General features: G+C 54.8%; 1 protein-coding gene across 20 annotated transcripts in view; it reads left to right on the top strand.

The window, feature by feature from the left end:
* The window catches only part of TACC2 (transforming acidic coiled-coil containing protein 2), a 208,012-nt gene that overhangs the window by 49,825 nt on the left and 132,937 nt on the right, over window positions 1-25,250 (top strand). For 19 of the 20 annotated variants that reach the window (XM_051824267.2, XM_051824261.2, XM_070057107.1 and 16 more), the window contains one exon: window positions 11,157-16,328. The exons of the other annotated variant lie outside the window; for it this stretch is intronic. In XM_051824267.2, coding sequence (XP_051680227.2) covers window positions 11,157-16,328 — 5,172 coding nt within the window. The remainder of the gene's footprint in view (window positions 1-11,156; window positions 16,329-25,250) is intronic. 20 annotated transcript variants of the gene reach the window in all.

The following is a 25,250-nucleotide window of genomic DNA, read 5'->3' as shown; positions in this document are numbered from 1 at the left end:
TCTGCTGCGTGCTGGCCCGCGCCACCTCGCCCGGCAGCCTGAGTGGAGCAGGTGGATGACCCAGTGGCCCGACAAGGGCACAGAGGCCCAGAGAAGTCCAGGAATGCGGCCCAGGTCACACAGAATGCGGCGTGGGGAGGGCTAGAATCCAGAAGGGTTTGATACCACCCAAAACCCAGACCCATGACCACCTGTCTGCTCTTGTGTGTGCGTTGTGGGCTCATAACTAGAAAGCAGACCTCGTCTCCCTGAGAGTGTTGTTTCCCGGTAGACAGTGTCGGTTCTTGGGTAAAGGAGAGCTGATGGCCCGTGCTGTGGCACAGTGGGAAAGCTGACACCTGGGATGCTGGCATTCCATGTCGGAATGCCGGTTCGAGTCCTGGCTGCTCTACTTCTGAACCAGCTCCCTGCTAAAGCACCTAGGAAGGCGCCAGAGGATGGCCCAAGTGCTTGGGCCCCTGCACTCATGTGGGAGACTTGGATGGAGTTCTTTGCTCCTGGCTTCAGCCCAGCCCAACCCTGACTTTTGACTTTTGTGGGCATTTGGGGAGTGAACCAACGGATGGAAGATCCCCCCACCCACCCACATTCCATCATTCTGCCTTTCAAATAAATAGGTAAATAAATAAGTAAGTCTTGAAAGAAAGAAAGAGAGAGAGAGAGAGAGAGAGGGAGGGAGGGAGGGGGGGAGGGAGGTCATGGGAAGAAGGGAGACTGGGCGGAGCTCAGGTGTCTCGGGCAGCCGTGGGCCCTGCGGGCTGGGGCTCTGTGGCTTCCTTTGCTGTCTCCTTGCCCTGCTCCTGCCAGGCTGGGCGTGCCAGGCAGAGCCGAGTGCTGCCTCCGCCCTCCTGCTCTGACTCACGGCTTCTCTCAGGCCAGAAGCGCACACCAGCAGGAGGGCGGAGGGGCCTCCTAACTCCGTCCAGGCTGAGCCAGAGGAGCTGGTGCTGAGTGGGCCGTGTGGTTTCCGCTCAGCTGGTCTCAGCAGTGCATTCAGCCTCAGTAGGGGATGAGAAGCACTTTTCTAGGTGAGAAAATACCCATTTACGGTAACACTTGGCATAGAGAAAAGGTAAAATCACCAACTCGGCCACCATCTGCAGACAATTTTTTTTAAAGATTTTGTTTTGTTTATTTGAGAGGTAGAGTTACAGACAGAGAATGAGAGACAGAGAGAGGTCTTCCATCTGCTGGTTCACTCCACAGATGGCCACAATGGCCAGAGCTGAGGCGATCCAAAGCCAGGAGCCAGGAGCTTCTCCCAGGTCTCCCCTGTGGGTGCAGGGGCCCAAACACTTGGGCCATCTTCTACTGCTTTCCCAGGCCATAGCAGAGAGCTGCATCGGAAGTGGAGCAGCTGGGACTTGAACCGGTGCCCATATGCGATTCCGGCACCGCAGGCAGGGGCTTAGCCCACTACACCACAGCGCCGGCCCCAACAATTACTCTTGAAATACTGGTGTGCAATTTTCTGGGTTTTTCTCTAGTTATTTTATTTTTAAAGATTTATTTATTTATTTGAAAGCGTTCCAGAGAGAGAAGGAGAGACAGAAAGCGAGATCTTCCATTTGCTGGTTCATTCTCCAAGTGGCTGCAATGGCCGGGGCTGAGCCAAGCCAAAGCCAGAAGCTTCATCTGGGTGTCCTACGTGGATGGCAGGGGCCAAGGACTGGGGCCGTCTGCCGCTGCTTTCCCAGGCTGTTATCAGGAAGCCAGATCAGAAATGGAGCAGCCAGGATACCAGCCAGCACCCATACCAGATGCCAGCACCACAGGGGCAGTTTAAGCACATTGCCACAACGCTGGCCCCCTCGTCCTTTCTTTAGGTTTCTTTATTTGAGAGAGAGAGAGAGATCAATATTCCGTCTGCTGGCTCCTGGTCCACTCTCCATGTGGCTGGGCCAGGCTGAAGCCAGGAGCCTGGAACTCCACCCTGGTCTCCCACGTGGGCGGCGGGGGCCCGAGCACTTTGGGTCATTGCCGCTTTCCCAAGTGCATTAGCAGGAAGCTGGAGCAGCCGTGGAGCAGCCAGGACTCAGACCGGCACTCCAACATGGGATGTCGGCATCGCAAGTGGTGGCTTAACCCGCTGTGCCGCAACACCGGCCCCTCTAGCTGTTTTCTCTACTGATTGTGCGGTAGTTGTATTTCTTAGGTGGCAAAGCGTCCACGAGATACTCCGTGCATACCGATGCTGCCCGGTGTTCCTTGGCGATTGCTTCTAGGGCCCTGGCAGTTGCCAAAATTCACGGATCCCAATTCCTGTCCATAGAGTGGTGTCATATTTAGTTATTGTCTAGCCAACTTTCTCACACACGTTATATCATCTCTGGACTACTTACAATACCTAATGCAATATGAAGGCTAAGAAAACAGTTGTTATGCTGCATTGTTTAGGAGTAGTGACCAAAAAATTGTATGTTTAGTTCAGATTTTTTTTTTTTAGTATTTTCTGTGGTTGAATCCACAAATGGGGAACCCAGGAATACAGAGGGCCAACTGCCTGTGTGTGTGTGCACACGCACACTTTAATATATATCTGTAATGTATACTTTGAAAATACTAAAATATGGCCAGCATTGTGGCACAGCAGGTGAAGCTGCCACCCGTAACGGCGGCACCTCATATGAGCACCGGTTCGAGTCCCGACTGCTCTGCTTCAGATCCGGCTCCCTGCTAATGCGCCTGGGAAAGCAGTAGAAGATGGTCCAATGGGCGTGGGCCCCTGCCACCCAGGTGGGAGACCCGGATGAGGGTTCTGGCTTCAGCCTGGCCCAGCCCCAGGCCATTGGCGGCCATTTGCAGAGTGAAACAGTGGACGGAAGGTCTCTGTCTCCCTCTCTCCCTCTTTCTCTGTAACTTGCCTTTCAAATAAATAATGAACTCAGGTTGTTTTAGAGCAGTTTGAGGCTTGCAGAAAAGCAGTGCAGGGAGCTCTGGAGCCCCGTCTCCTCCTCCACGCGGGGCTTCTGATACCAACAGCTCGCATTAGTGGGATGCATTTGTTGCAGTTAATGAGTCAATGTGGATCCATTACTATTGATCGGAGTCTGCGGCTGACATTAGGGTTCACTGCGCCCACCGTGTGCTCTGTGCATCTTACGAAGTCACAAGATCAGGAAGCCACCATCACTGGAGCACTCCGGAATTTTCCTGCCTTTGCCACGCCCTGTGCTCCACGGTGCGTCCTCCCTCTGCCCCTCAAATCCATGGCCATCACTGACCCCTTTGCCCTCTTCAAAGCTGTCTCTGTAGATTCTTCTTGCTACCATTTTTTTTTTTTAATTTTTTTTTTTTTTTTTTTTTTTTATTTTTGACAGGCAGAGTGGACAGTGAGAGAGAGAGACAGAGAGAGAAAGGTCTTCCTTTGCCGTTGGTTCACCCTCCAATGGCCGCCGCTGCAGCCGGCGCACCGCGCTGATCCGATGGCAGGAGCCAGGATCCAGGTGCTTTTCCTGGTCTCCCATGGGGTGCAGGGCCCAAGCACCTGGGCCATCCTCCACTGCACTCCCTGGCCATAGCAGAGAGCTGGCCTGGAAGAGGGGCAACCGGGACAGAATCCGGCGCCCCAACCGGGTCTAGAACCCGGTGTGCCGGCGCCGCAAGGTGGAGGATTAGCCTATTGAGCCACGGCGCCGGCTTTTTTTTTTTGAAAGATAGAGTTACTGAGCGAGAGAGGGCGGTCTTCTATCTGCTGGTTCACTCCTCAAATGGCTGGAGCTGCGCTGATCTGAAGCCAGGAGCCAGGAGCTTCTTCTGGGTCTCCCACGTGGGTGCAGGGGCCCGAGGACTTGGGCCATCTTCTACTGCTTTCCCAGGCCACAGCAGAGAGCTGGATTGGAAGAGGAGCAGCTGGGACTTGAACTGGCGCCCATCTGGGATGCCGGCGCTGCAGACCAGGGCTTTAACCCACTGCACCTCAGCGCTGGCCCCCACCAGTTTTTAAAATTAGTATACAGTAACACTGAAGGGCATCTGCTCTGAGAGCCTGGTGGGAGTGTACGCTCCTATACACCCAGGTCTAGACCTAGGTCATTTCCATTTCCCAGAACGTTCTCTCAGTTCCTCTCTGCCCAAGAGGGACAACTAGGCTGATGTCTGTGGATTAGTTTTGCTAATTCCACACTTTGTGTGAAGCGGGATTACGTGGTGTGTATGCTTTGGCATCTGGTTTCTTTTATACATTGCCATTGTTGATTCTTAGACTTATTTTTATCGTACTAAAAACATAGACATAACTTTACCGTCTTAACTGTTTCTCAGGGAACAGTTCACTAATGTTCTAAGTGATTCACGTTGCACAACCAGTGTCCCCAGAGTTTTGTAAGGCAGAGCTGAGGTCACTAACTGAGACCTTTTGAGATGCAGGTGTTTCGGTGCTTTCTGTGTTCTCTGAGTGCGGTTTCAGCTGCATCTCACATTTTGCTGGTTGTGTGTTCATTTTCGTATTCAAGTACTTTCTAATTGCCTCTGACTACTTCTTTGACTCACGAGCTATTTAAAGTGTATTGTTTATTTCCTGATGGGGATTTTCTGGATATCACTGATTTTTAATTTCAGTCCATTGTAGGCAGATAAAGTATTTTATATAACTTAATTTAAATTTACTGAGACTTTTTATACACACAATACAGACAATATTATACATGTTCCATCTGTACTTGAAAAGAATGCTGTTTTGCTGCTAGGAACAGTGTTTAACGGGAGTTAGTCAGGTTGGCTGATAGGATTGTTAAGGTCTTCTGCATCCATACCGACTCTTGTCCACGTGTTCAAGCAGCTGAGAGAAGGATGTGGAATACCAGACTAAAGTCGTGTGCTTGTCCATTTCATCCTACAGTTCTGTCACCTTTGGTTTTTTGTATTTTGGGGCTCTTGTCAGGTACATAGAGTTTTAGAATGTTTACGTCTTCTTAATTAAATCATTTACCATTATGAAATGACCTTTTTATTTGTAATATTCTTTGCTCTTAAAGCTACTTTGATGGAATTCAAACACAACAGCCCTCTTCTTTTTAGTATGTATTCATTATTTATTTGAAAGGCAGAGTTAGAAGAAAAGAGCGAGATCTTCCATCTGCTGGTTCACTCCCCAAGTGGCCGTAATGGCCAGGATGAAGCCAGGAGCCAGGAGCTTCATCTGGGTCTCCCACATGGGTGCAGGGGCCCATCTTCCACTGCTTTCCCAGAGGCATTACCAGGGAGCTGGGTTGGAAGTGGAGCATCCATGTGGGATGGTGGTGGCTTAGCCTGCTCTGCCACAGTGCCAGCTCCAATAGCCTTCTTCTGAATAGTGTTTCTGTTGTCTCTCTCCCCTCAACTCATCATCTCACTTTCAATCTATCCTTTATTTTTTAAAATGCCTTAATTTGTAGGCAACACTATAGTGTTGTCTGTCTCTTAACAGGAGTGTTGGTAACATTTACGTTTAATGTGATTATTGATATGGCTGGTTTAAATCGATAGTCTTGTTGTCTTCTATATATTCATCCTTTGTTCCTCTTTCCTCCTTTCTTTTGGATTAACTATTTCTGTGACTCTATTTTCTCTCCTTTCTGACTGATTAGCTACAATTATTTGTGCTATTTTAGTGGTTGCTTTAGGAACTATATATATGTGTCTAATCTTTTTTTTAATATATATATTTTTATTTTACTTGAAAGAGTTACACAGAGAGGGAGGGAGGTGGGGGGGGGGGCTCTTCCATCCGCTGGTTCACTCCCCAGATGGTGGCAATGGCTGGAGCTGTCCCAATCCGAAGCCAGGAGCCGGGAGTCTTCTGGGTCTCCCATGCAGGTGCAGGGGCCCAAGGACTTGGGCCATCTTCCACTGCTTTCCCAGGCCACAGCAGAGAGCTGGATTGGAAGTGGAGCAGCCGGTCTCGATCTAGCGCCCATACTGGATGCTGGCACTGCAGGTGGCAGCTTTACCTGCTGCGCCACAGCGCTGGCCCCTATGTGTCTGATCTATCACAATCTCGTTTCCAGTGATATTAGACCGTTTTGTGTATACTGAAGAGGCTCACGACATACTTTCATTTTTCCTCTTTGGTCTTTGTGCTATTGTCGTCATACATTTTATTTCTATGTAAGGTATAAATTCCACAATGATACTATTGTTTTTGCTTTAATTTTTTTTGAAAAAAACTTTTTTTTCAAAAAAAATTGTATTTTACTTGAAAGGCAGAGTTACAGAGAGAGAGAGAGAGAGAGAGATTTTTCACCTACTAGTTCACTCCCCAATAGCCACAGCAGCCTGGGCTGGGCCTGGCTGAAGCCAAGAGCCAGAAGCTTCTCCAGGTCTCCCATGTGAGTGAGGGAGCCCAAGCTCTTGGGTCATCCTCCACTGCTTTCCCAGGTGCATTAGCAGGGAGCTGGAGCAGAAGCGGAGCAGCTGGGACTCAAACTGGTGTCCACATGGGATGCCTGTGTTGCAGACCATGGCCCAGCGTGCTACACCACAGCGCCGGCTTTTGCTTTATCTATCTTGTAAAAGAGGTGTAAACCTGCTTAGTTATAGTTCCAGTGTTTTTTATTCTTTTGTGACAATCTTGATTTCTGTTCTTTTTCTTTCTGCTTGAAGGATTTCCATGAACATTTCTTGAAACGTAGGTCTCCTGGCAACGAACCCTCTTAGCCTGTGTGTGTTTGAGAAGCCGCTATTTCCCCCATGACTGAGCCGAGTGTTTCCTCTGGGTGGAGGGTGCTAGGTGTCAGCTTCCTTCTTCCCGGATTTTAGAGCTGGTGCTCCACGAGATGCCGGCGTGTGTTATTTCCAGCAGAAGATGAATGTCATTTCGTGGTTTTCACTGGTTTGAAGCAATTTGGTTACGACATACCGCAGCCTGGGCTTCTCTGTTTCTTATGCTCGGAGTTGGTTGCAATTCCTGGATGTGTGGGTTTCTAGTTCACGTGATATTTGGAAATTTCCCAGCCATTCTTTCCTTTTTTTAAAAAAGATTTATTTATTTATTTATTTGATAGGCAGAGTTACAGAGAGTTAGAGCCAGAGCCAGAGAGAGAGAGAGAGAGAGAAAGGTCTTCCACCCACTGGTTCACTCCCCAGATGGCCACAATGGCCAGAGCAGCACTGATCCAAAGCCAGGAGCCAGGAGCTTCTTCCAGGTCTCCCACGTGGGTGCAGGGCCCCAAGGACTTGAGCCATCTTCTACTGCTTTCCCAGGCCATAGCAGAGAGCTGGATCAGAAGTGGAGCAGCCAGGTCTTGAACCAGTGCCCATGTGGGATGCTGGCACTGCGGGTGGCAGCTTTACCTGCTACGCCACAGCACCGGCCCCAGCTACTATTTCTTCATATATATATTTTTAATCTCTCCCCTTCCTTTGGGGCTCCCATTACTCACCTGTGTGACTGCTCAGCCTCGTCCCACAGCTCAGTGTTGCTCTGCGTGGGCGTTGTTTTCTCATCTGCATGTTGTTTGGGGCTTCCGGTGCCCTGTCCAGATTTGCCCATCATTTCCCTTCGCTGGCTAATTCTCACCCCGTGTGTTTTTCACTTTAAGCCTTGCAGTTTTCATCTCTAGGAGTTTGAGATGTGTCTATCTTTTGTGTCTGCGTGAACCATGCTTAATCTTTCTTCTAGCCTCCAGAGCACACAGAATAACACTGTTTAAAATTCCCCCGTGTACTGACCCTGTCACCCGTGTGTCATCTCGGGGTCGGTTTTGAGGACTAGAGCTTTCTCTCCTTGCTTGACCATATTCTCCTGCCTCTCGCATGCCAGAGACTGTGGCTTTAAGCTTTGGGGATCTGGATCTTTCCATATTCCTGTAAATATTGTTGAACTTTGCTCTGCGGTGTAGCTATCTGGAACAGCTTAATCCTGTGGGTCTCGCTCTGTTATGTAGACAGAGCAGTGTGTAGGTGAGGGCTGGATTTTCCTACCGAGGCGAGGTCTTTCTTGGGGGTGGGCGTGGGGCACAGCAGTTAAGGTGCCGGTTGGGGTGCCTGCGTCTCACGTTGGAATGTCTGGGTTCGCGTCCCAGCTCCATTCCTGACTCCAGCTTCCTGCTAACCACAGGTAATGGCTAACCAGTGCCTGCTAATCACAGGTACTGCTGCTCATGGCGAGACCTGGATTGAATTCTGGGCTCTTGGCTTCAGCCTGGCCCAACCCTATCTGTTGGAGGGCATTTGGGGAGTGAAACAGAGGATAGAAGATTCTTTCTGTCTTTCAAATAAAATGAAAAATATGCACTCTTACAAACCCTTCTCCTGATGCCTCCTGAGCTGTGAGGTTTGCTGCCCCAGCTGGAGAAGCCTGGAGCCACTCCCAGCTGTGTGCGGGCTTCCAGCACCGCTCCCTCTGAGCCGGGCAGGTGGTCTGTGCCGAGGCTCGGGGGTCCACACGGGCTCACGATGAGCACCGCTTTGCCTCTCTCTAGGGTTCTCTCGATCGACCCTCTCCTCTCTGGTTCTCTGCCCTGGGAACTCTCGCTGCCTTGGTCTCTCCAGGTCGCTGGGGTCTGCCTAGGTCACCTTCCCCACCGCCAGGCCACCCTCTCCAGTCCTTAAGCTGGGGCGACAGCCGGCTTCCCTCACAGTTTTTCGTGTCCAAGGACAACTGTCCTTCCTTTCCTGTGCCTCTGTCCTTAGCCACCTGCCGTTCTCCCAGCCTCTCGTAGTTAATGATTCTTTATGTGACATTGTCCAACCCAGGCTCTCTGGAGACCTTCAGAAGGCACCAGATCAAGTTTCTTCCTTTGGTCTTTAAATGGAAATGCTGCCAAACACTTGCCATTTATTTTGGGAGCAGTGGGAAAAGAGTTAGGGAAAGGAAGCCACGGGCAGAAGCCAATGTCTTTTCTCATCTCACAGAGACGCGCGGTCCCTGGGTCCTTCTGAGGCTCGGACACAAACTCGGACAGCAGGGACCCTCCCAGAGCCGTCACCGCGGGTGCCTCTCGCTGGGAAGGAGCCTGGAGCCCTTAGGTCTTTGCCACTGAACTAGCCTGGCTCTCAATCGTTGACTCAGCTACTTTCCAGCACCTGCTCCCCACCCCCGTTTAGGTCAATGGGGTCGTGAGACGAATCTCAAGGAAACAGGCTGGTTACTGGGGTTTAGTCTAAAAAGAAACTTTGACCACATTTTTCAGCTCCACACACGTGAACTCAGTCTCAGAGAGGTGACCCGGGTAACAGCTTATCGTCTAAGTGCTTGAGCCGCACTCTGCCACTCCCAGGAGCTGGATTGGAAGTGGAAGAGTTGGGACCCAAACCACGTGCTCCGGTGTGGGACGCCGGCACCCCAAGTGGTGACTCAGCTGCTGTGCCATGCTCCTGCCCCTGTTCCTCTCCTTACGGAGGCACCCGTCCTGGAGGATTGGGGGCTCCCCTCCGTAGCTTTGTTTAACCCCCATTATTTCCGTTATTTGTCTCCAAATAGTCATTTTGGGGGTCATTTGACACACTGGAGTCAACATATGGATCTGGGGGGACACAGGCATATATTTTAAAAAATTTTAACAGGAATGCACGTCAGCTTCCCGCTGTGTGCGTCCATCATAATGGAACGTGTGTGCCTTGCGTGGGAAGCTGGAATTTGGGGAGTGGACGTGGAGCATAGAATCTTTCCTCCGGACACACCCAGAACTCAGTGGGTCTGCATCTGTGTAAACAGGTGTGGACGTAGCAGGCAGCTCCAAAAGAAAAAAAAAATTTCCATACATTTGCCTTTGCTATTATTCTTCCCTATAAGAGCTAAAATAAATAGTAAAAGGCTTAGAAAAATCCCTACTTCTGTTAATTTTACCTGGAGTGAATGTTGATATGTGCTTGGAGTCAGTATGCAAAATCACAGCTGTGTAGAAATGACAAAAAATTGTACCCCCTTAAAACATAGAGAGGAAAAGAAATTGATTAGAACACAAAGTGGCAAGTGCTAAAGGGATTTTTTTTCTACATCTTCCAAATTTTATTTTGGCCATAAAGTGTTTTTTTAAATAAAACTAGAAGTCTGCAACATGGTTCAAGTATGCTGTGCAATAAGCTATTTTATACTTACTGGGTAACTGGTTATCTATACCAAGTCCATAATTCAGACCTAAGTTTCCTGTGTGCTTCACACTTTTTTCTATACACATGTCGCCCAGCTAAGCATGTCCATGTTGAGATCAATGCGGATACACAGGTGATTCAGAGCCCGGGAGCTGGACAGGAGACTTCATGAGAAAGATGGAGTTGAAAGATACGCATGTTTCTCGTGGACTTGTTGAATACGCCTCACGAACTGGCCTCGTGCAGAAATTCTCTGGCTAGCTAGAAGTGATTTCTGGGTTGTGCCTCTCACTGTACCACTTGTTAAACGCGAAGATGCAAGTGAGCTGTCTTCAAGATTAGCTCTTCCTTCAAACCATGGCTTTATCAGAGTGTGTGTCCTCTCCTGAACACTTAAGGACCCCCGTGCAAGCCCCCCTTGTAATCCCTACAGAACTGGTTCAAGGTCCCTGTTATGGGCTGACATGCTGTGGCATAGTGTGTTAAGCCACTGCCTATAACACCAGCATCTCATATGGGTGCTGGTTAGTGTTCTGACTGCTCTGCTTCTGATCCACTCCCTGCTAATGCGCTGGGAAAAGCAGTGGAAGACACCCAAGTCCTTGGGTCCCTGCCAGCCATGTGGGAGACTTGGAAGAAGCTCCTGGCTCCTGGCTTTGGCCTGGCCTAGCCCTGGCCATTGCAGCCATCTGAGGAGCGAACCATTAGATGGAAGATCCCTCTCTGTCCATCTCTCCCTCTTTCTCTGTAACTCTGACCTTCAAATAAATCTGAAAAAAAAAAATCAGCAACAACTAAACAAACAAACAAAACCCTCTTATGATTTCTTCTTGTTAAAAACTTTCTGGGCTTCTTGCATTTTAGACAAGTACGATTGTGTTTCCATATTCACTACTGATGAGCATAGCAAGTCCCACACTGACTGTGACGCATTGCATTGGTTCTTTTTGGAGAAAGTGAGGGCATGTGGCATGGCTATGTTGGGGGGTAGAGGCTGAGGGCTGCGTGGGGACTCTGGCTGTGGCTGAGGCACCTGGTGGCCTTTTGGGGAGGAGGGTTGGGAGCGAGCCTGCCTGCAGTGTGGCTCTGTCCTTGGTTTCCGTGAGAACCAGTGAAACATTCAGTGTTTTCATTGTTGGCAGCACTGGGCGCGGAGGCTCCTGCTCCACTTCTGAGAGTGCCGCCGGCCCGGATCCCTGCATCGCGTCCCCAGAGGTGACCGAGCCGAGGAAGCGCCCACAGGAAGCCAAGGGGCTGGAAGGTTCTGCGCTGCCCAGCCCGCCGCTGCCCTGGGAGCAGGAGCGGCCCGCTATGCCGTTCGCCGAGTGCCCCCCGGAAGGTTGCTCTGCCAGGCCAGCAGCAGCACCTGAAGATGGTCCCCTCGCTCAGCTCCCCAGGAGGGGACCGTCCCCGAGTGCCCCAGGGGATGCTGGGACAGCCTTGGCCCTGGAAGGGGACAGCCCTGCTCCGCACATCGTGGCTGCCATCGTCCCCAGCGCTGGGAGAGAGAGTGAGCTGGAGGATGTAGAGGGACAGAAGACCTCTTCCTCCAGCTGTGCTGAGCGGTCGTCTAGAAATCCCCCAGTGCCTCCCGGAGAGCCGGTGAAGGGCCAGCTGTGTGCAGAGGGGGACCGGCCTGCAGGCTCACAGGGTGCAGAGTTCAGTCAGGGCGTGGCACCTGCTGCAGCCCAGCCAGGCGAGGAGTGCCCGGCCAGCCGGGAGGAGTCGCCCCTCAAACCAGAGGCCCTGCCCCCGGAGCGCTCGGCCAGCCGGGAGGAGTCGCCCCTCAAACCAGAGGCGCTGCCCCCACCACGTCCCTCCCAAAGAGCCTCAGACGGAGACAAGTGCCAAGTGCAGGACTCACCTTGGGGTCCAGCTGATAGCTTGGAGTTCCTCGAGAGGGGCCACCCCTTTCAGAGTAATTCAGGGGCTTCCCGAGAAGCCGAAGGGGAGGCCGTGCTCCAGGGAGGCTGCCAGCAGCCACCCAGGGACCACTTGCCACACACAGAGCTGCCCAGGGACATGCCGAGCCCTGCCCCGGCAGCAGGGGCCGGTGGCTCTTGGACGGAAACTCTGGACACTAGCACGGCTCAAGGTGATTTGCGGACCGGGACAGGGGGACTTGAGCCAGAGGAAGCTGTCCCTGTGGCCGCAGGAGGCCAGCCTGCAGGAGGGGTGCTGAGCGTGGAGTCCTCCCTGCCAGGGGGAGTGCATCCAGCTTCAAGCCTCGCTTCCCTGCCGGCTGCCGCGGGAGCATCCAGCAGGTTGGCCAGCGAGCCCGTTTCCGGAGCCGAGCTGCCGGTTTCTACAGATCCAGCCGAAGAGTTGGTGGACGCAGGGTTGGCAGGATCGGAGAAGCAAGCATCCGATCCAGGAAATGAGCGAGGGCATCCAGAAGGGAGCCTTGGGGACGTGCCTGTCCCATCCCTCCAGGAGAAGGGGGAGTGCTCCACCAGGGAGCAAAGGCACACAGTCCCAGCAGGGGGGCTGCCCCCTCCCCCTCCCCCTCCCAGCACATTAAGCGAAAGTTCCAGGAGCCCACTGGGGCCAAAGGGTGGCGTTGAGGTTCCTGAAGATGCTGAGAGCCCAGCAGGGGCCCAGGAAGCAAGCAGACCCCCTGGAGCCAACCCGAGGGCACGGGAAGAAGCCCCAGAGCCTTCTGGTGGGGCGGATCCTGGGCACTGGGGGGGACAGGAGTCCCAGGCCTTCCACGGCAAGCCTGATCTGGAGGTGGATGACGATGTGGCCCCGAAGGCAACAGGCGGTGCAGACAGCAGAGCTCTTCCTGGCGCAGGCGCAGGCGCAGGCGCAGACGGGCCACCCAGAAGGGCAGAAGGGCCTGGGCGCCCACCAGCAGAGGCAGGGAGGCAGGTGCTGGCCGAAACCCACGCAGCCCATTCAGCTGCCGCGCTGCACAGGCTCCGTGAGGAGGAGGGCCCTGCCCTGGATGGAGCTGCTGAGCGCACTGTTTCAGAAGGAGCCATCGGGGAGCAGCCGGGGTCACAGAGCGAATGTCCCGACATCCTTCAGGGTGAGGGGGGCTCAGGATCTGCCTTAGAATCTGAGAATCCAGCTTTCGCAGCAAGGCCCGCTGCAGAGGTTGTACCCGAGGCCCAGGAGAGCGCTCCAGAAACCACGCTGACGGGCAGCTGTGACAGGGAGGGCTTGCCGACCGCACCCCTGGGCCAACCCCGTGGGCTGGGGTGCGGTGCAGCTGGACAGGAAGTTCATGCTGATGGGCCACCTCCCCAGGATGGGGAGAACCCGACAGTGGCCCCTGGACTCACCACGCTTGACCTGGAGCGAGATGGGCAGGGAGATCCATCCGTCTCAGGCAACACCCAGACCACAGGGGCCACATCGGAGAGGCCCCCGCAGTCTGCTAAAAGCCGTCTGGAGTCCTCCCAGTTGGACCCAGAAACTCCGATCTCTGATGTGCTCAAACAGAAGCCCCACCCGCCCGACAGTGGGAAAGAGACTTCTCCAGGTGATGCAGGCTTTGAGATGCCCCGTGTACCTGTACCTGTGGAACCTTGCGGGACTGCGTGCTCACCTACTCCCGGAGGACAGGAGCAGGCTTCTGGCTCAGAACCCCCACGTGAGCCCCCCGAGGGCAGTGTGTCTCAGGGTCCAAGTTCATCTCCCAGGAAGGCAGATCCAGAGATTTCTCCTGCAGAGGACTCAGAGTCGGCCGCCCCCAAAGAACAGAAGCTGCTGGTGCAGGGGGCAGATGAGCAAGAGGGAGCAGACAGAGGTCAGCCCTCAGGGGTCTCGCCTCCTGCAGAGCACGCCTTGGAAGACTCCAATCTTGCAGGCGATGTGAATGGAAAGGAATATGACCAGGCTGGGCAGGGGCAGGACAAGCCCTGGCAGGACCTGGCCGATGCTTCAAGAACAGGCGGCCGGCATGAAGAAGCACGTCCCGGGGATGTGGGAGTCTCTGAAGCTGCCTTGGCTTGGCCCGGGCTCCCAGGCTTGGGCGAGCCGGAGATGGCAAGCAGCAGCGCTCATGCACTTGACTCAGGGACCCTCCCAGGGGCAGCTCCCTGCTTGCCAGCCCCAGTGGCTGCCAGCCCCACTGTCACGCCCCCTCAGCCTGCGTGTGGTGAAACCCAGCAAGGCAGGCAGCAGCCAGTGCCGGCCCCATGGCTAGAGATGGAGCAGCTTCCGGGCTCCGTCACGGAGGCCCGAAAGTTACCTGGAGGTTTCTCAGCAAGCAGTGAAGGCGGGGCTGCCGAGAGAAGTGGGAATGCTGATGGAGACCCAGGGGTGCAGCGGGCTTCCCAGCACCCAGGAGAAGACGCTGGCAATGGCAGCTTCCTTCAGACTGACCCCTGCCTCACCCCCCAGGAGGGAGCATCTACCTTGGCCCTCGGTGCGCCCTGCCAGGCTGAGCAGCCCACGCTCAGCTGCCAGGATGCCTGGCTGCCAGCCGGAGAGCTGCGCGGGGCCCCCAGGAGTGCAGTGGATATGTCCGCCCAGCAGGCTGTGCCCAACCCTGAGGGGCTCCTGCCGGGTGCGCCCCCTGTGGAGGCTGCTCCAGACACTCCTTACACTCCTTATCTACATATCGATGGTGCAGCCGCCGGGAAGGGAGCAGAAGACAGCCGGGTGAAAGCTGCCTCCTGGGAGACCTGCCCCAGAACTCCTGCCGAAGTCGCCTGTCCCCCAGGGGGACCCCTGCTTGCCGTGGACGACGCCATCTCCGTGACACTCTCTGCTGGCTCCTGTACCTCCCTCTTGCCACCAGGAGCTGCAGGTGAGGAAGTCCCTAACATGCAACCCAGCAGTGAAAGCCCCGAAGCTGGAGCCACTGAGGCCCCCCTGGGTTCCATGCCCTACCTGGACAGGCTGCTGCTTCCGGCCAAGGCTCAGCAGACAGCAGGGCAGGAGAGAACAGCGGCCGCTCCGGGTGTAGATGCTGAGGCCAGTGAGACCCCAGCGTGTCCTGCCAGTGCAAGCGGGGCAGCGAGAGAGACGGAGGGCAGCGGGGAGAGGACAGGAGCCTCCCGCGACCTGAAGAGGAGCACGCCAGGTGGTGTGGACGTAAGCTCCAAGCAGAGCAGCGCCATTGCCGGGCTCCCTGACTTCAGGGAGCACATCACCAAGATCTTTGAGCAGTCCGTGCTGGGCGTCCTGGCCTCCGAGCGGCCCCGGAGTGCACCTGCAGGAAAGCCAGGACCTGAGAAGTCTGCGCAGGGCAAGGACCCCACCATGGCGCTCAGCCCAGAGAAGCTTCTAGATGGGACTCAGGGTGTGGCCATTCCCCCTCTGCCTGCACTTCCTGCTGGGTTCTACATGGAGAAGAAGCAAGAGTTGGCTGAGGTTTCCCTTCTGGTTCCCCAGGATCCAGCTCCAGACAAGCTGCTGGGTCTCAGGGTGCCGGCCTCTGAGCAGAACCTGCCAGGTGCTGGGGTGGGGGAGGTGACAACAGGTGTCCCACCCACAGCGAGGGGAAGCGAGGGGCCAGAGGGGGCTGGGGAAGCCCAGGCTCACTCCCAGTCAGGGAGCGAGGGGCAGGCTGCAGCCTCAGGCCCTTCCTCTCGTGGGACCTGTGCGGAGAGAGCTGCTGACTTGCAGGTGGCTCCCACGAGCCACAGAGAAGCCTTGGCTGTGGCCGATAGACCTCCTTCCGGAGAGCAGCACCAGGAGACAGCTGCCCGTGACAGGCAGCACAGAGGAGACGGTCCCCAGGAGCCTGCTCGCCCAGAGGGTCCAGGCAACGTGCCCAGCTCCACACATGCCCCGGACATCTCTTCTCCCCGTGGGGACGTCCTGACTGGGCCTGAGGCCAGCGATGAGGCCTGGACCCTGGACACACTTGGAGGTGAGAGGAGGCCTGGAGGTGCTGCCGGCATCGCAGGAGGGCAGAATGTCCCCGGGGAGCAGAGTGCCCCAGAGCCGCCAGCTGGGAAAGCGCTGGGCACTGCCTTGGAGCCTGGCAGAGTGGCAGGACCTGCTGCAGAAGCAGTGGGTGACATCATCTTGAGCCCAGGTGAGACACGGGCACGTGCCTCAGGTGACCTGCCCGAAACAGGTCCTACAGGGGTGCTCGCCAGGTCAGCTCCTGACACAGCTCTGCCAGGGAGCCGTCAAGACCCAGGCTTCCCTGATTCAGTGCAACCCATGGAGGATGCAGCCACCTCGCCCGGGGGCAGCCCAGCCGGGCACCAGCAGGCTGAGGAGCAGCCGAGGCGTGAGCACCCCACTGCGGCCGGGGACAGGAAGGTGTGTGTCTCCTCACCTCCAGAACTTGGCAACATGCAGGACCAGACGCTGCCACCCCTGGTTCCGGAAGAGCTCCAGGCTGCCAGGTATTTACAAGAATAAATTCCCGTGGGGGTGTTGGGGTGTGGGGTCAGCGGCAAAGGTTCCCCCGAGTGCTGAGTTCCATCTCGGCTTGCTTAGGCACACCTGCTCCATGCTATCAGTGTGTTGAGAAGTGGAAAACAGTGAGAGGAATGGTTGGAGGCGTGGCAGCTGTTTGTTTCCAAACATATTCTCTACCCTGTGTTCTTTCAATTCGTCCAACTGAAGCTGTTGGGAAAGTTTGAAATGCCTCTGGCTGGCTGCGGTGGCTGAGTGGTAGGGGATGCCTGGCCGTGTTCGGGAGTCCAGAGCCATCTGGTTTTGAATCTGGATTTATTTAGGCAGAGGGAGCCTAAATAATTCAAAAGCATCTCAAAGCCAGTGACTGTCCACAGCTCTGTTTCCCCAGGGGTTTCGGTGGAGGAGTCACTTAAAGCAGTAGGAGGTGGAGGGCAATGCCCCTCTTCCTAGCTGCGTCATCCAATCGATGGCATTTTTTCCATTATCCCTAAAAGAGCCCCGGGCCTGCCCTGTCCACCTCACCTTTAGTTCCTGGGAAGGATGCTCCAGCAGTCTTGGGCCAGGGCACTTGTAATGAGGCCAGAGGTGTCGGGGGAAGAGAAAGGTCATGGCCTTCAGCAGGCTGCCTCGCCTGCCTTTAGGGGTACGCTGGGTGTTTAGCAGAGCAGAGCAGCCCTTCTGGGGGCCCCGGTCCTCCTACCTGAGTCTTCAGTAGCATAAGGGAGCGGATGGCCACTCCCGTCCTGTGCACCGGGAAAGCAGAGCCCGAGGCGACCAAAACCTCCTTTTTTGCTCAAAGGGAGTGGATGGGTTGCTTTCATGTCTGAGCTTGTTACTTCTAAACCAACTCCAGCTCTACTGAGATAGGATTCTATTCCTAGAACTCATTTAAAGCATACAACTCCCAGGCTTGTGTGTGATCAGAGTTGTGCAGCTGTGGCTACCCCAAGTTCAGAGCATCTTCCTGCCCCTAAGAGAGGCCAGGTCACTGGACACTGCCCTCCACCTCCACCTCCACCTCCACAGCACTTGGCAGTCACTCATCTAGTGCATTGCCTTCTGGGGCAAATGGGTCAGCATTACTTTAATCTCGGAAGCCGGAAATGGCTCCTCCCCGCCTGCAATCATGCTCGGCAGAGGTCTGTGATGAGCCCAGCTGGCAAACACAGCTGTGCACCCCACACCTTCCGCCCGCAGCGTGCCTGGCTGCCGTCCTCCGAGCGTGGGGCTCCCTGGGGTTGTGCTGAAGCTGCTGCTGCACGTCTCACATTCCCGGGATATGGACACGTCGTGGACAAGCGCGGCAGCATCCCTGGACCTCGATGGCTGTTCCAGGCTGTGTGTTCATGCGCATGTATACACGTGTGTTTGCTTGTGCGGACGAGGGGTGGGGCTACATTGTAGAGCCGTGCCTGTGTGTCCCAGGCAGGCATTGTGTCAAGGATCTGATTCATACTTTGCACATGCCGAAGGAACGTGTGATCACCTGTTTTTCGAGTCTGAGCACTTCCTCCCACACCCAGCTGCCTGTGCAGGGACTCTTGGTCTGGCGCGGGTGCGGGGCGGGCGGCCGAAACAGATGCACTTGACACTTCTCTGCTGCTGACTTAGCGAAGAGTTTCCTACAGCCCTTGCTGGCACGTAGCTTTTACATTCCCGGTTAAGGTGTGGGAAGTGCCTGCCTAGCTAGGGACCAGCTCCCCTACCCCACAAGTGGCTGTGTTGTCAGATGTTCTTGGAGACCTCAGGGCCAGACGGACAGTGGCCCAGTAAATACATCACGGTTCATTGTTGCAATCATCCTAAATTTCAAGAATGTCTCCATGTCAGTATTAGAGATTATACTTTTCTGGACCATTGTAAGGAATAGCAAAGTATAAAGAAAAAGGGAAAACCCCACACCCACACCATTTAACAAGGACCGTGGTTTAGCATGGCAGTGTTTTCTCACTGACCTTTTTTTGGTTTAAATATCCGGAGTCTTTTCGTCCCTAGGGTTGTGTGACTTCGCGGTTTCCTGAGCAGTGGACACGTGGATTCCTGCAGCCGCTCGGTTGCTTTTGCCCCTGTTGGGACCTTCATGCTCTCTAGAGCCGTGAGGCCCAGTGCAGCCGCCACTGGCCACGTGCGAGTGGCGATGCAGGGTACATGGACAACTCAGTGTGCAAAAAAAGAGGATAAGATACGTCCACGATTATTTTCGCACTGGTTATATGTGAGAGGATATTTTGGACATACTGGGTTAAGGTGTATGACTCACATTTATTGTGCTGATTTCTGTTTGTGTTTCTGTGCCAGGTCCTGTGCACCAGCACCTACTTCTCTCTGGTTCTTGACGGGAGTGGGGGACGGCAGAGGGGTCACATCCCTCTGCTTTGGGCTCTTGGGGAAAATGCCTCCCGCCACCTCCCGCTCTGTTGTGTGAGCTTTCCGGGAAAAATTCTGCCTGCTGGGGCCAGAGGAACCTTTGGCTCCTTTCTGGAGGAGAAGCACAAGGGCAGAGAGGCCATCACAGGTGGTGTCTTCTGTTGGGAGACAATGATAGCTCAGCAGGAGGGAACAGACCATCTCTGGCCAATAGGAGCGTAACAGGAGCCACAGGTGGAATCTCCAATCTCCAGCAGCCACATTCAAAAAACCAAACAGAAACAGGTAGAATTAACTCTAATAAGACATTTTTTTGAATCCTGTATATCGAAAGTATTGCTATTTTCATGTGTGGCCAATATAAAAATTATGAAGGCCACGGCCTGCATTCTTGCTTTCAGACTTAGTTTTTTTTTTTAAGATTTATTTTATTTATTTGAAAGAGAATTACAGAGAGAGCTAGAGACAGAGAGAGGTTTTCCATCTACTGGTTCACTCCCCAAAAGGCCTCCATGGTCAGGGCTGGGCCAGGCTGTAGCCAGGAGCCAGGAGCTTCTTCCGGGTCTCCCATGTGGGTGCAGGGGCCCAAGGACTTGAGCCGTATTCCACTGCTTTCTCAGGCACCTTAGCAGAGAGCTGGATTGGAAGTGGAGCAGCCAGCACTCAAACTGCACCCACATGGGATGCTGGTGTCACAGGCTGTGGCCCAAGCCACCATGCCCTGCTGGCCCTCGCTACAACATTATAATGGCTGAGGAGAGTGATTCCACACCCCCTACTGAGTAGCCCAGGGTGTACTGAAAGTTAAAACGTGATTGCGTTTTATTGTAAACTTTTCTGTGTATTTTTCCTGGTGAACCTCACTGTATTGTGTTTTACCATCAAGATAATGGTTTTAGTTGCATATAAACAGCAAAGCAAATCAAAACCAAGTTGTCTGCTCTTTGCTGGTTATCAGGTGATGAGCTTTCGATGGAATCTGTTGCACTGGGAGACCTTCGGGAGCTGAGGGCTGAGGCCACGGCTCTGATCCCCATCTAGGAGGCGTCTCCTCTGCTGTCTTGGTGGGGACAGTTTGACGGTACTGTCTCACTCCCGTGGAGAGGTAGTGCAAACAAGGTTACTGCCGTATTTCCCAGCTTACACCATCAACAAGGTGCTGAGGGGGGTTGGCGCGTGCCCGGGCACAGGGACCCACTGGGAGGCTCAGGTGCCTTTCTGTACACTGTGTGGTCCTTCCTGGAGAGGAGCCAGGGATGCATATGCAGCCTCACTTATTTCAGGCTGTTCGAAGGTGCTAGAAGTGATCTCCCCCTGCAGATATGACACTGACATGCATGCTGTGGGCCGTCTAGCTCCTGGCATCCTGATTATGGTCTCGCCACCGTTCGTTCAGACACATAGTTCTGACCAGTCCTTGACATCACCAGCCTTGCCTTGGCTGAATAGTCACTTAAAGGGGCTGCCTGTCTCTTTTGCATTTGGGGAAACAGTTGGCAAGAGTATCAGGTTCAACTCTGAATGTGTTCCAAGAGAATGAAATGTCCCCAGATGCTCAGAGTCTTGGAGGAGAGAGGCAGCAAGGGACGGTTGACCTCCTGCCCCAGCTGCAGGCCAGGCTGGGCGGCTGAGGTCCCTCCCTCCCGCCAGTCCTTCCCACTCAGTCTGCTCCTTCCTTCTCTCTCTCCAGCCCCTTCGAAAGTCACCAGCTGTGACACCAGGTTTTCAAGTTTAAGGTTGGACGATGACTACAATTATATCAATTAAGGGAAAGGAAAAAAGTGCCTCAGGGTAGTTCTCTGGGCAGATCCAGCCAGGACAGGAGTCCCACCCTTAAGACCCCTCTGGGTTTGATTTTCTAACAATATTCTTGCCACATGGGAGGCTGTGCTGGCGTGGATAAGCTGTCTAAGGCTCCAGTCCTCAGTTTCTGTATCGGTAGGATGGGAAAAGAGCAGAGCCCTGTTGGTATAGAGTTGCAAGACTTCCAAAGCCTGCAGCACAGTGTGTGGTGTGAGGGAAGTGCGTGCAAAAAAATGCCGAGGGCTGTCATCATTTGAAATGTGTTTCTCCAAGAGCATCCTGAGAATTAACTCAAAGAAGACGGTGTCCAAGAATCCCCAATGAAGCAGCAACAGAGCCTGCAGGAAGAGGGAGCGGCAGGAACCCCCAGAGTCTGTCTCTGCCCAAGTGACTGCTCTGGGCCCCGGTTTGTGTCTGTGAAATGGGGCTGCACTAACCCAGCTTGGCCCACGGTCGCTCATTAAAAGGAATGAGCACATCGATTCAAAAGCATTCAGGACACCAAATGCTCCACAGATGATGTGGGTTTGCATTGTTAGCAGCTCCAGTCACTGTGAACTGTGCCGTATAAAAATCAAAGGCCCTTTTACAGCTTTGCCTTTATGTCCTGAGCCTTTTGTGTTACATAATTAAGACGAGTTTCTCTCGAGAGGTGAGTCTCTCATTTGGAAAGCACCAAGCCTCTGTAAGAAGCTGGATAGGGAGGCACCTGCACACAGGCTGGCTGGGAGAGAACGCTACGGCCATGGCTTCCGGCTTTGGCCCCTGTGCCCTGCGGTGTGTGGGGCACCTGCACTGGGATCAGGGAAGAGCCGTGAAAATCCAGGGCCAGTTTCAGGGCAAGGTGGTGATTTTCCAAATTGAATGTGTCCAAGGTGAGCTGGCTCCTCTCGCTAGAACCTCTCATTACTGTCACTGGCGGAAGCCCCGACGTCAGACCTGGATCTGGGTTTGTTTCGGCAGCAATGGCTGAGAAGTGGAGACTTCATGTTGCCTGGTGAGAGCTGGAAGGAACCAGCTTCCAGAGGAGGAAACTGAGGCTCAGCACAGGGAGGGGCGGGGACCTGATTCCAGGTGCAGACCCAGAGCTGGATTCTGGCCCGTTGGAGGCACTGAGCCTGCACAGGAGGGGCCGTCCTTCCCGGCACCACCAGCGCCCCACCTCCACGTCTAGGCCTTTGAGAGGAGACTGCATAACTCTAAGGTCTGGAGTGGGACTCGCACAGGCCTCAGGTCTGGCTCTGTGACCTTGGGGCATCGCCCTTGCTGCACCTGCAGCGTGACAGTATGCCCACAGTAGGACTCACAGCCTGGTCGGGAGGAAGGCAGCCACGTTACCCAGAGCACCTGGCACATGGTGTTGACTCTGTTCCCTTTCGGTGCCTCCTCCCCCTGGGCCAAAGCGCTTTCGCAGGCAGCATCACGTTTCATCAGATCCACGCGGAGGGCCTTGACGGTGAACGCCCCAGCCAGGTGGAGTCTTGGGAGGTTATTCTCTAAAATACACCTCCGCTGAAACTTCCTACAGAGGATAGAACCCTCGCTGTCGCCACCCTGCCGTGCAGAGTCGCTGGCCCCGTGTGCCTACCAAGCACTTGCAATGAAGCTCTTGATGCTGGGAATTGGATTGTTCGTGCTGTTGGATTTTTTTTTTTTTTTTTTTTTAAAGATTTACTCATCTATTTGAAAGGCAGAGTGATAGAGGGAGGCACAAATGGCCACAACAGCCAGTCTAGGCCAGGCTGAAGCCAGGAGCCTAGAGCTCCATCTGGGCCTCCCACATGGGTGGCAGAGACTCAGGCCATTTTACGCTGCCTTTCCAGGTGCATTCGCAGGGAGCTGGATCAGAAGTGGAGCAGCCGGGACTTGAACCCGTGCTCTGGTATAGGCTGCCAGCATCACAACGAGGCGGCTTAACCCAACTGTGCCACAACACCAGCCCCGATTCTGTTGGATTTTAACTAATATAATATTAGTTAAATATAATCAGAAGTGGCCACACGGGGCTAGTGGCTTCCATGGGGGACAGACAGCCTAACTCATGACTGCACAGGGAGGGATCCTCACGGCAGAGCCGGAGTCAGCTCCATGGGGTTCCGGTGGGAAACACTGGAAGTTCCTCGGGCGCCTGGTGTGAGGGCCAGGATCCTCCCTGCTCCTGGCTCCAAACAGCGGCCCTCCCGGACTGCAAGGGCGCTGCTCACACCCGGGAAGGGCCAGGACGGCAGAGACGCGGTTGTTCAATCGGCGTCTGCGCCGTCCTGAGGGCCCATCAGGGTGAGAGAGCTCAGCTCACAGCGTCCAGGCCCCTTCCTCCTTCTCCTCCTTCTCCTTCTCCACGCCGTGCAGCCAGCAGGCGCTGAATATTTCAGCAGCCGGCGGTGCAGATGCAGGCTTCTCTGTTTCCAGGGAGGCGCTAGGGCGGGTCTGAGTCCTGAAACTGGGTTCCCTTTCCTTTTGCAGGGCCAGTAGAAGGGGTTTGGGAATAAAATCTCTGGGGAGGGGGTGTCGTGCCTGGTGGTGCCCAGCAGACTTGTGTCAGCTGAGTTCTCAGGAGTGCGATGGAGTCGAGCGGGGCTGTGGGGCTGCCCTGGGGGCTTCAGGGGCTGGAAGAGGACAGAGGTGAGGCTGAGGATGAAATCGGCTGGAGGCGCGGGCATGTCAGCAGCCCAGGTTCAAATCCCAGCTCTCACTCCGGGAGTCAAGTTGGGTGGTCAGAGGGCCAAACCCACCTGGACCTCTGGCCAGTGAGCGGGGCTGACAATGTCTCCCGGGGTAGAGGGCTTGCATGGGGACAGTAGATGAGGCAAGACACAGAGCATGCTGCAGTGGGCTGGCGCTGAGCAGTGCCTGGACTCCAAAAAGAGTGGGGGCCATCAGCTCACGGAGACTCCGTGGACAAGGCCCCTGGGCTTTGGGAGGTCTCCAGGCAGCTCCACCCACAGACAGCTCAACAAATGTGTAGCCGGCTCAGGTGCAGAGAAGCGAAACCAAGGTCTCCACCACTAGGAAAGCCCTGAGATGGGCATTCAGGGCACGGGGAGGGGGAGGGGACACGGGTTCCTCCACAGGGAGGAGGTTTGGGAGGAACCACTTGGGGGGGAGGTAGGCGGCTTGACGTGCTGCAGGTGAGCCATGGGCCTGGCTGGTTGACTGCCAGCCCAGTGCCCAGTGCCCTCCTGAGGAGTCAGGTTCACGGGCACCTGCTGCTCGCTGTGTCTCACTATCCTCCCACTTGGGGCCAGAAGTCGGCCATCCTGCTCCTAAGCTGTGTTTGTGTTTGCTACCCGGCGAGTCTCAGCCTCTGGCGAGAAGGTAGGTGAGCCCTGTTTCCTTGGAGAGTTAGGCGTGCGTGGTGCAGCTCCGGCTGAGCCGGCACCTGATACTCTGCGTGACCGCACAGTAGGGACCCCGTGGTCACTGAATAATTGAGCACAGCTGCCATCAGGTGCATTTGAGGGCTGCTTCCTAGCTAGGGCTTTGCAGGCGGTGCTGAGCCCAACGTCTGCCTCTCCCGTTGGACTCTGACCTCAAACCTTTGCCACCCTCAGTTTCCTCTCCTGAAAAACGCTCAAATGCTAGGGTGCGCTGCACAGTTTCTGTGATTCTCCATAAAAATAACACGCATCGAAAGCTCGGCTGAAGGGCCGGTAGCGCGGACATCCTGTATCGGAGTGCCGGTGCCAGTCCCAGACGTGCAGCTTCCAGTCCCGCTCCCTGCCAAGTCCTTAGGCCCCTGCCACTCGTGTGGGAGACTGGGAAGGAGCTCCTGACTCCTGCTTCAGCCCAGCCCCGGCTGTCGTCGCCATTTGGGGAGTGAACCAGCAGATGGAAGATTTCTCTTTTCTTTTCTCTTTGTCACTCTTGCCTTTCAAATAAAGAAAGAAATCTTTAAAAAATAAATAAATAAAAGCTTAGCTGAGTGCCTGCCCAGCATGCAGTAGGCACTTACTACGTGCAAGAATCAGGGGCTACAGATTGTATTAGTACTGACGAGTGTGTTGCTGGCATCGTTGGAGTGATGATGATGATGATAACACTGTTGTTGAGGTACGTGGGGGCGCTGGGCGAACCTTGCTGAGGCTCCTGTGCCTCTGCCCCTGCTCTCTACTGCTGTCTCCCGTCCTGCAGCCCCAGCCTGGGCATGGCTGGCGGCGGCCCTCGCTGTAGCCATATTGTAATGGATACAAAGTCAAACCATCTGGTACTCATGGCAAATGCATTCTCTCGCTGGTGGGAACTCTTGCTTTGGGGTTAACCTCTGGCCAAGAGCAGCTGCCGAGGGGCTGAGAGCTAGCATTAGTGGGAGGGAGCGAGCGCCCGTGTGGGTGAGCGGCCGCACCAGTGGGAAGTAAACACTGAGCACGTCTTCAGGGAAAAACAGCCTCAGCCATCTTGGCTTGAGGTTTCAAGCTGCTGGCCTGTCCCAGACGCCCTGGAGGCAGAGTGGGGTGACCCTACCTGCCTGCAGGTGCACAGCATGGCGGCCAGAGGAGGAGACCCTTCCTGGCCAGAGATCCAGCTGGTGTTTCCACTGCCTGGCCAGCGCTGGCAGACAGTGTGGCTCTGAGCAGGTGGGAGGGTCAAACTTGGGCTTGAGGTCCCAGTTCTAGGCCAGACTGCTCGTCGGGGCCACCCTGCAGGACATCTGGGCACCTAAGGTGGAGGAGCAGAGATCTGGTCTCTGAGACAGGAGCAACTCGTGCCTGGCTCAGGCATTCATAGTCATGAGAGGA

Source organism: Oryctolagus cuniculus, chromosome 15 (genome assembly GCF_964237555.1).
Source record: "Oryctolagus cuniculus chromosome 15, mOryCun1.1, whole genome shotgun sequence".
Classification (NCBI taxonomy): domain Eukaryota; kingdom Metazoa; phylum Chordata; class Mammalia; order Lagomorpha; family Leporidae; genus Oryctolagus; species Oryctolagus cuniculus.
The sequence above is the reverse complement of the archived record's forward strand: the minus strand, read 5'-3'. Positions and strand labels throughout refer to the sequence as shown.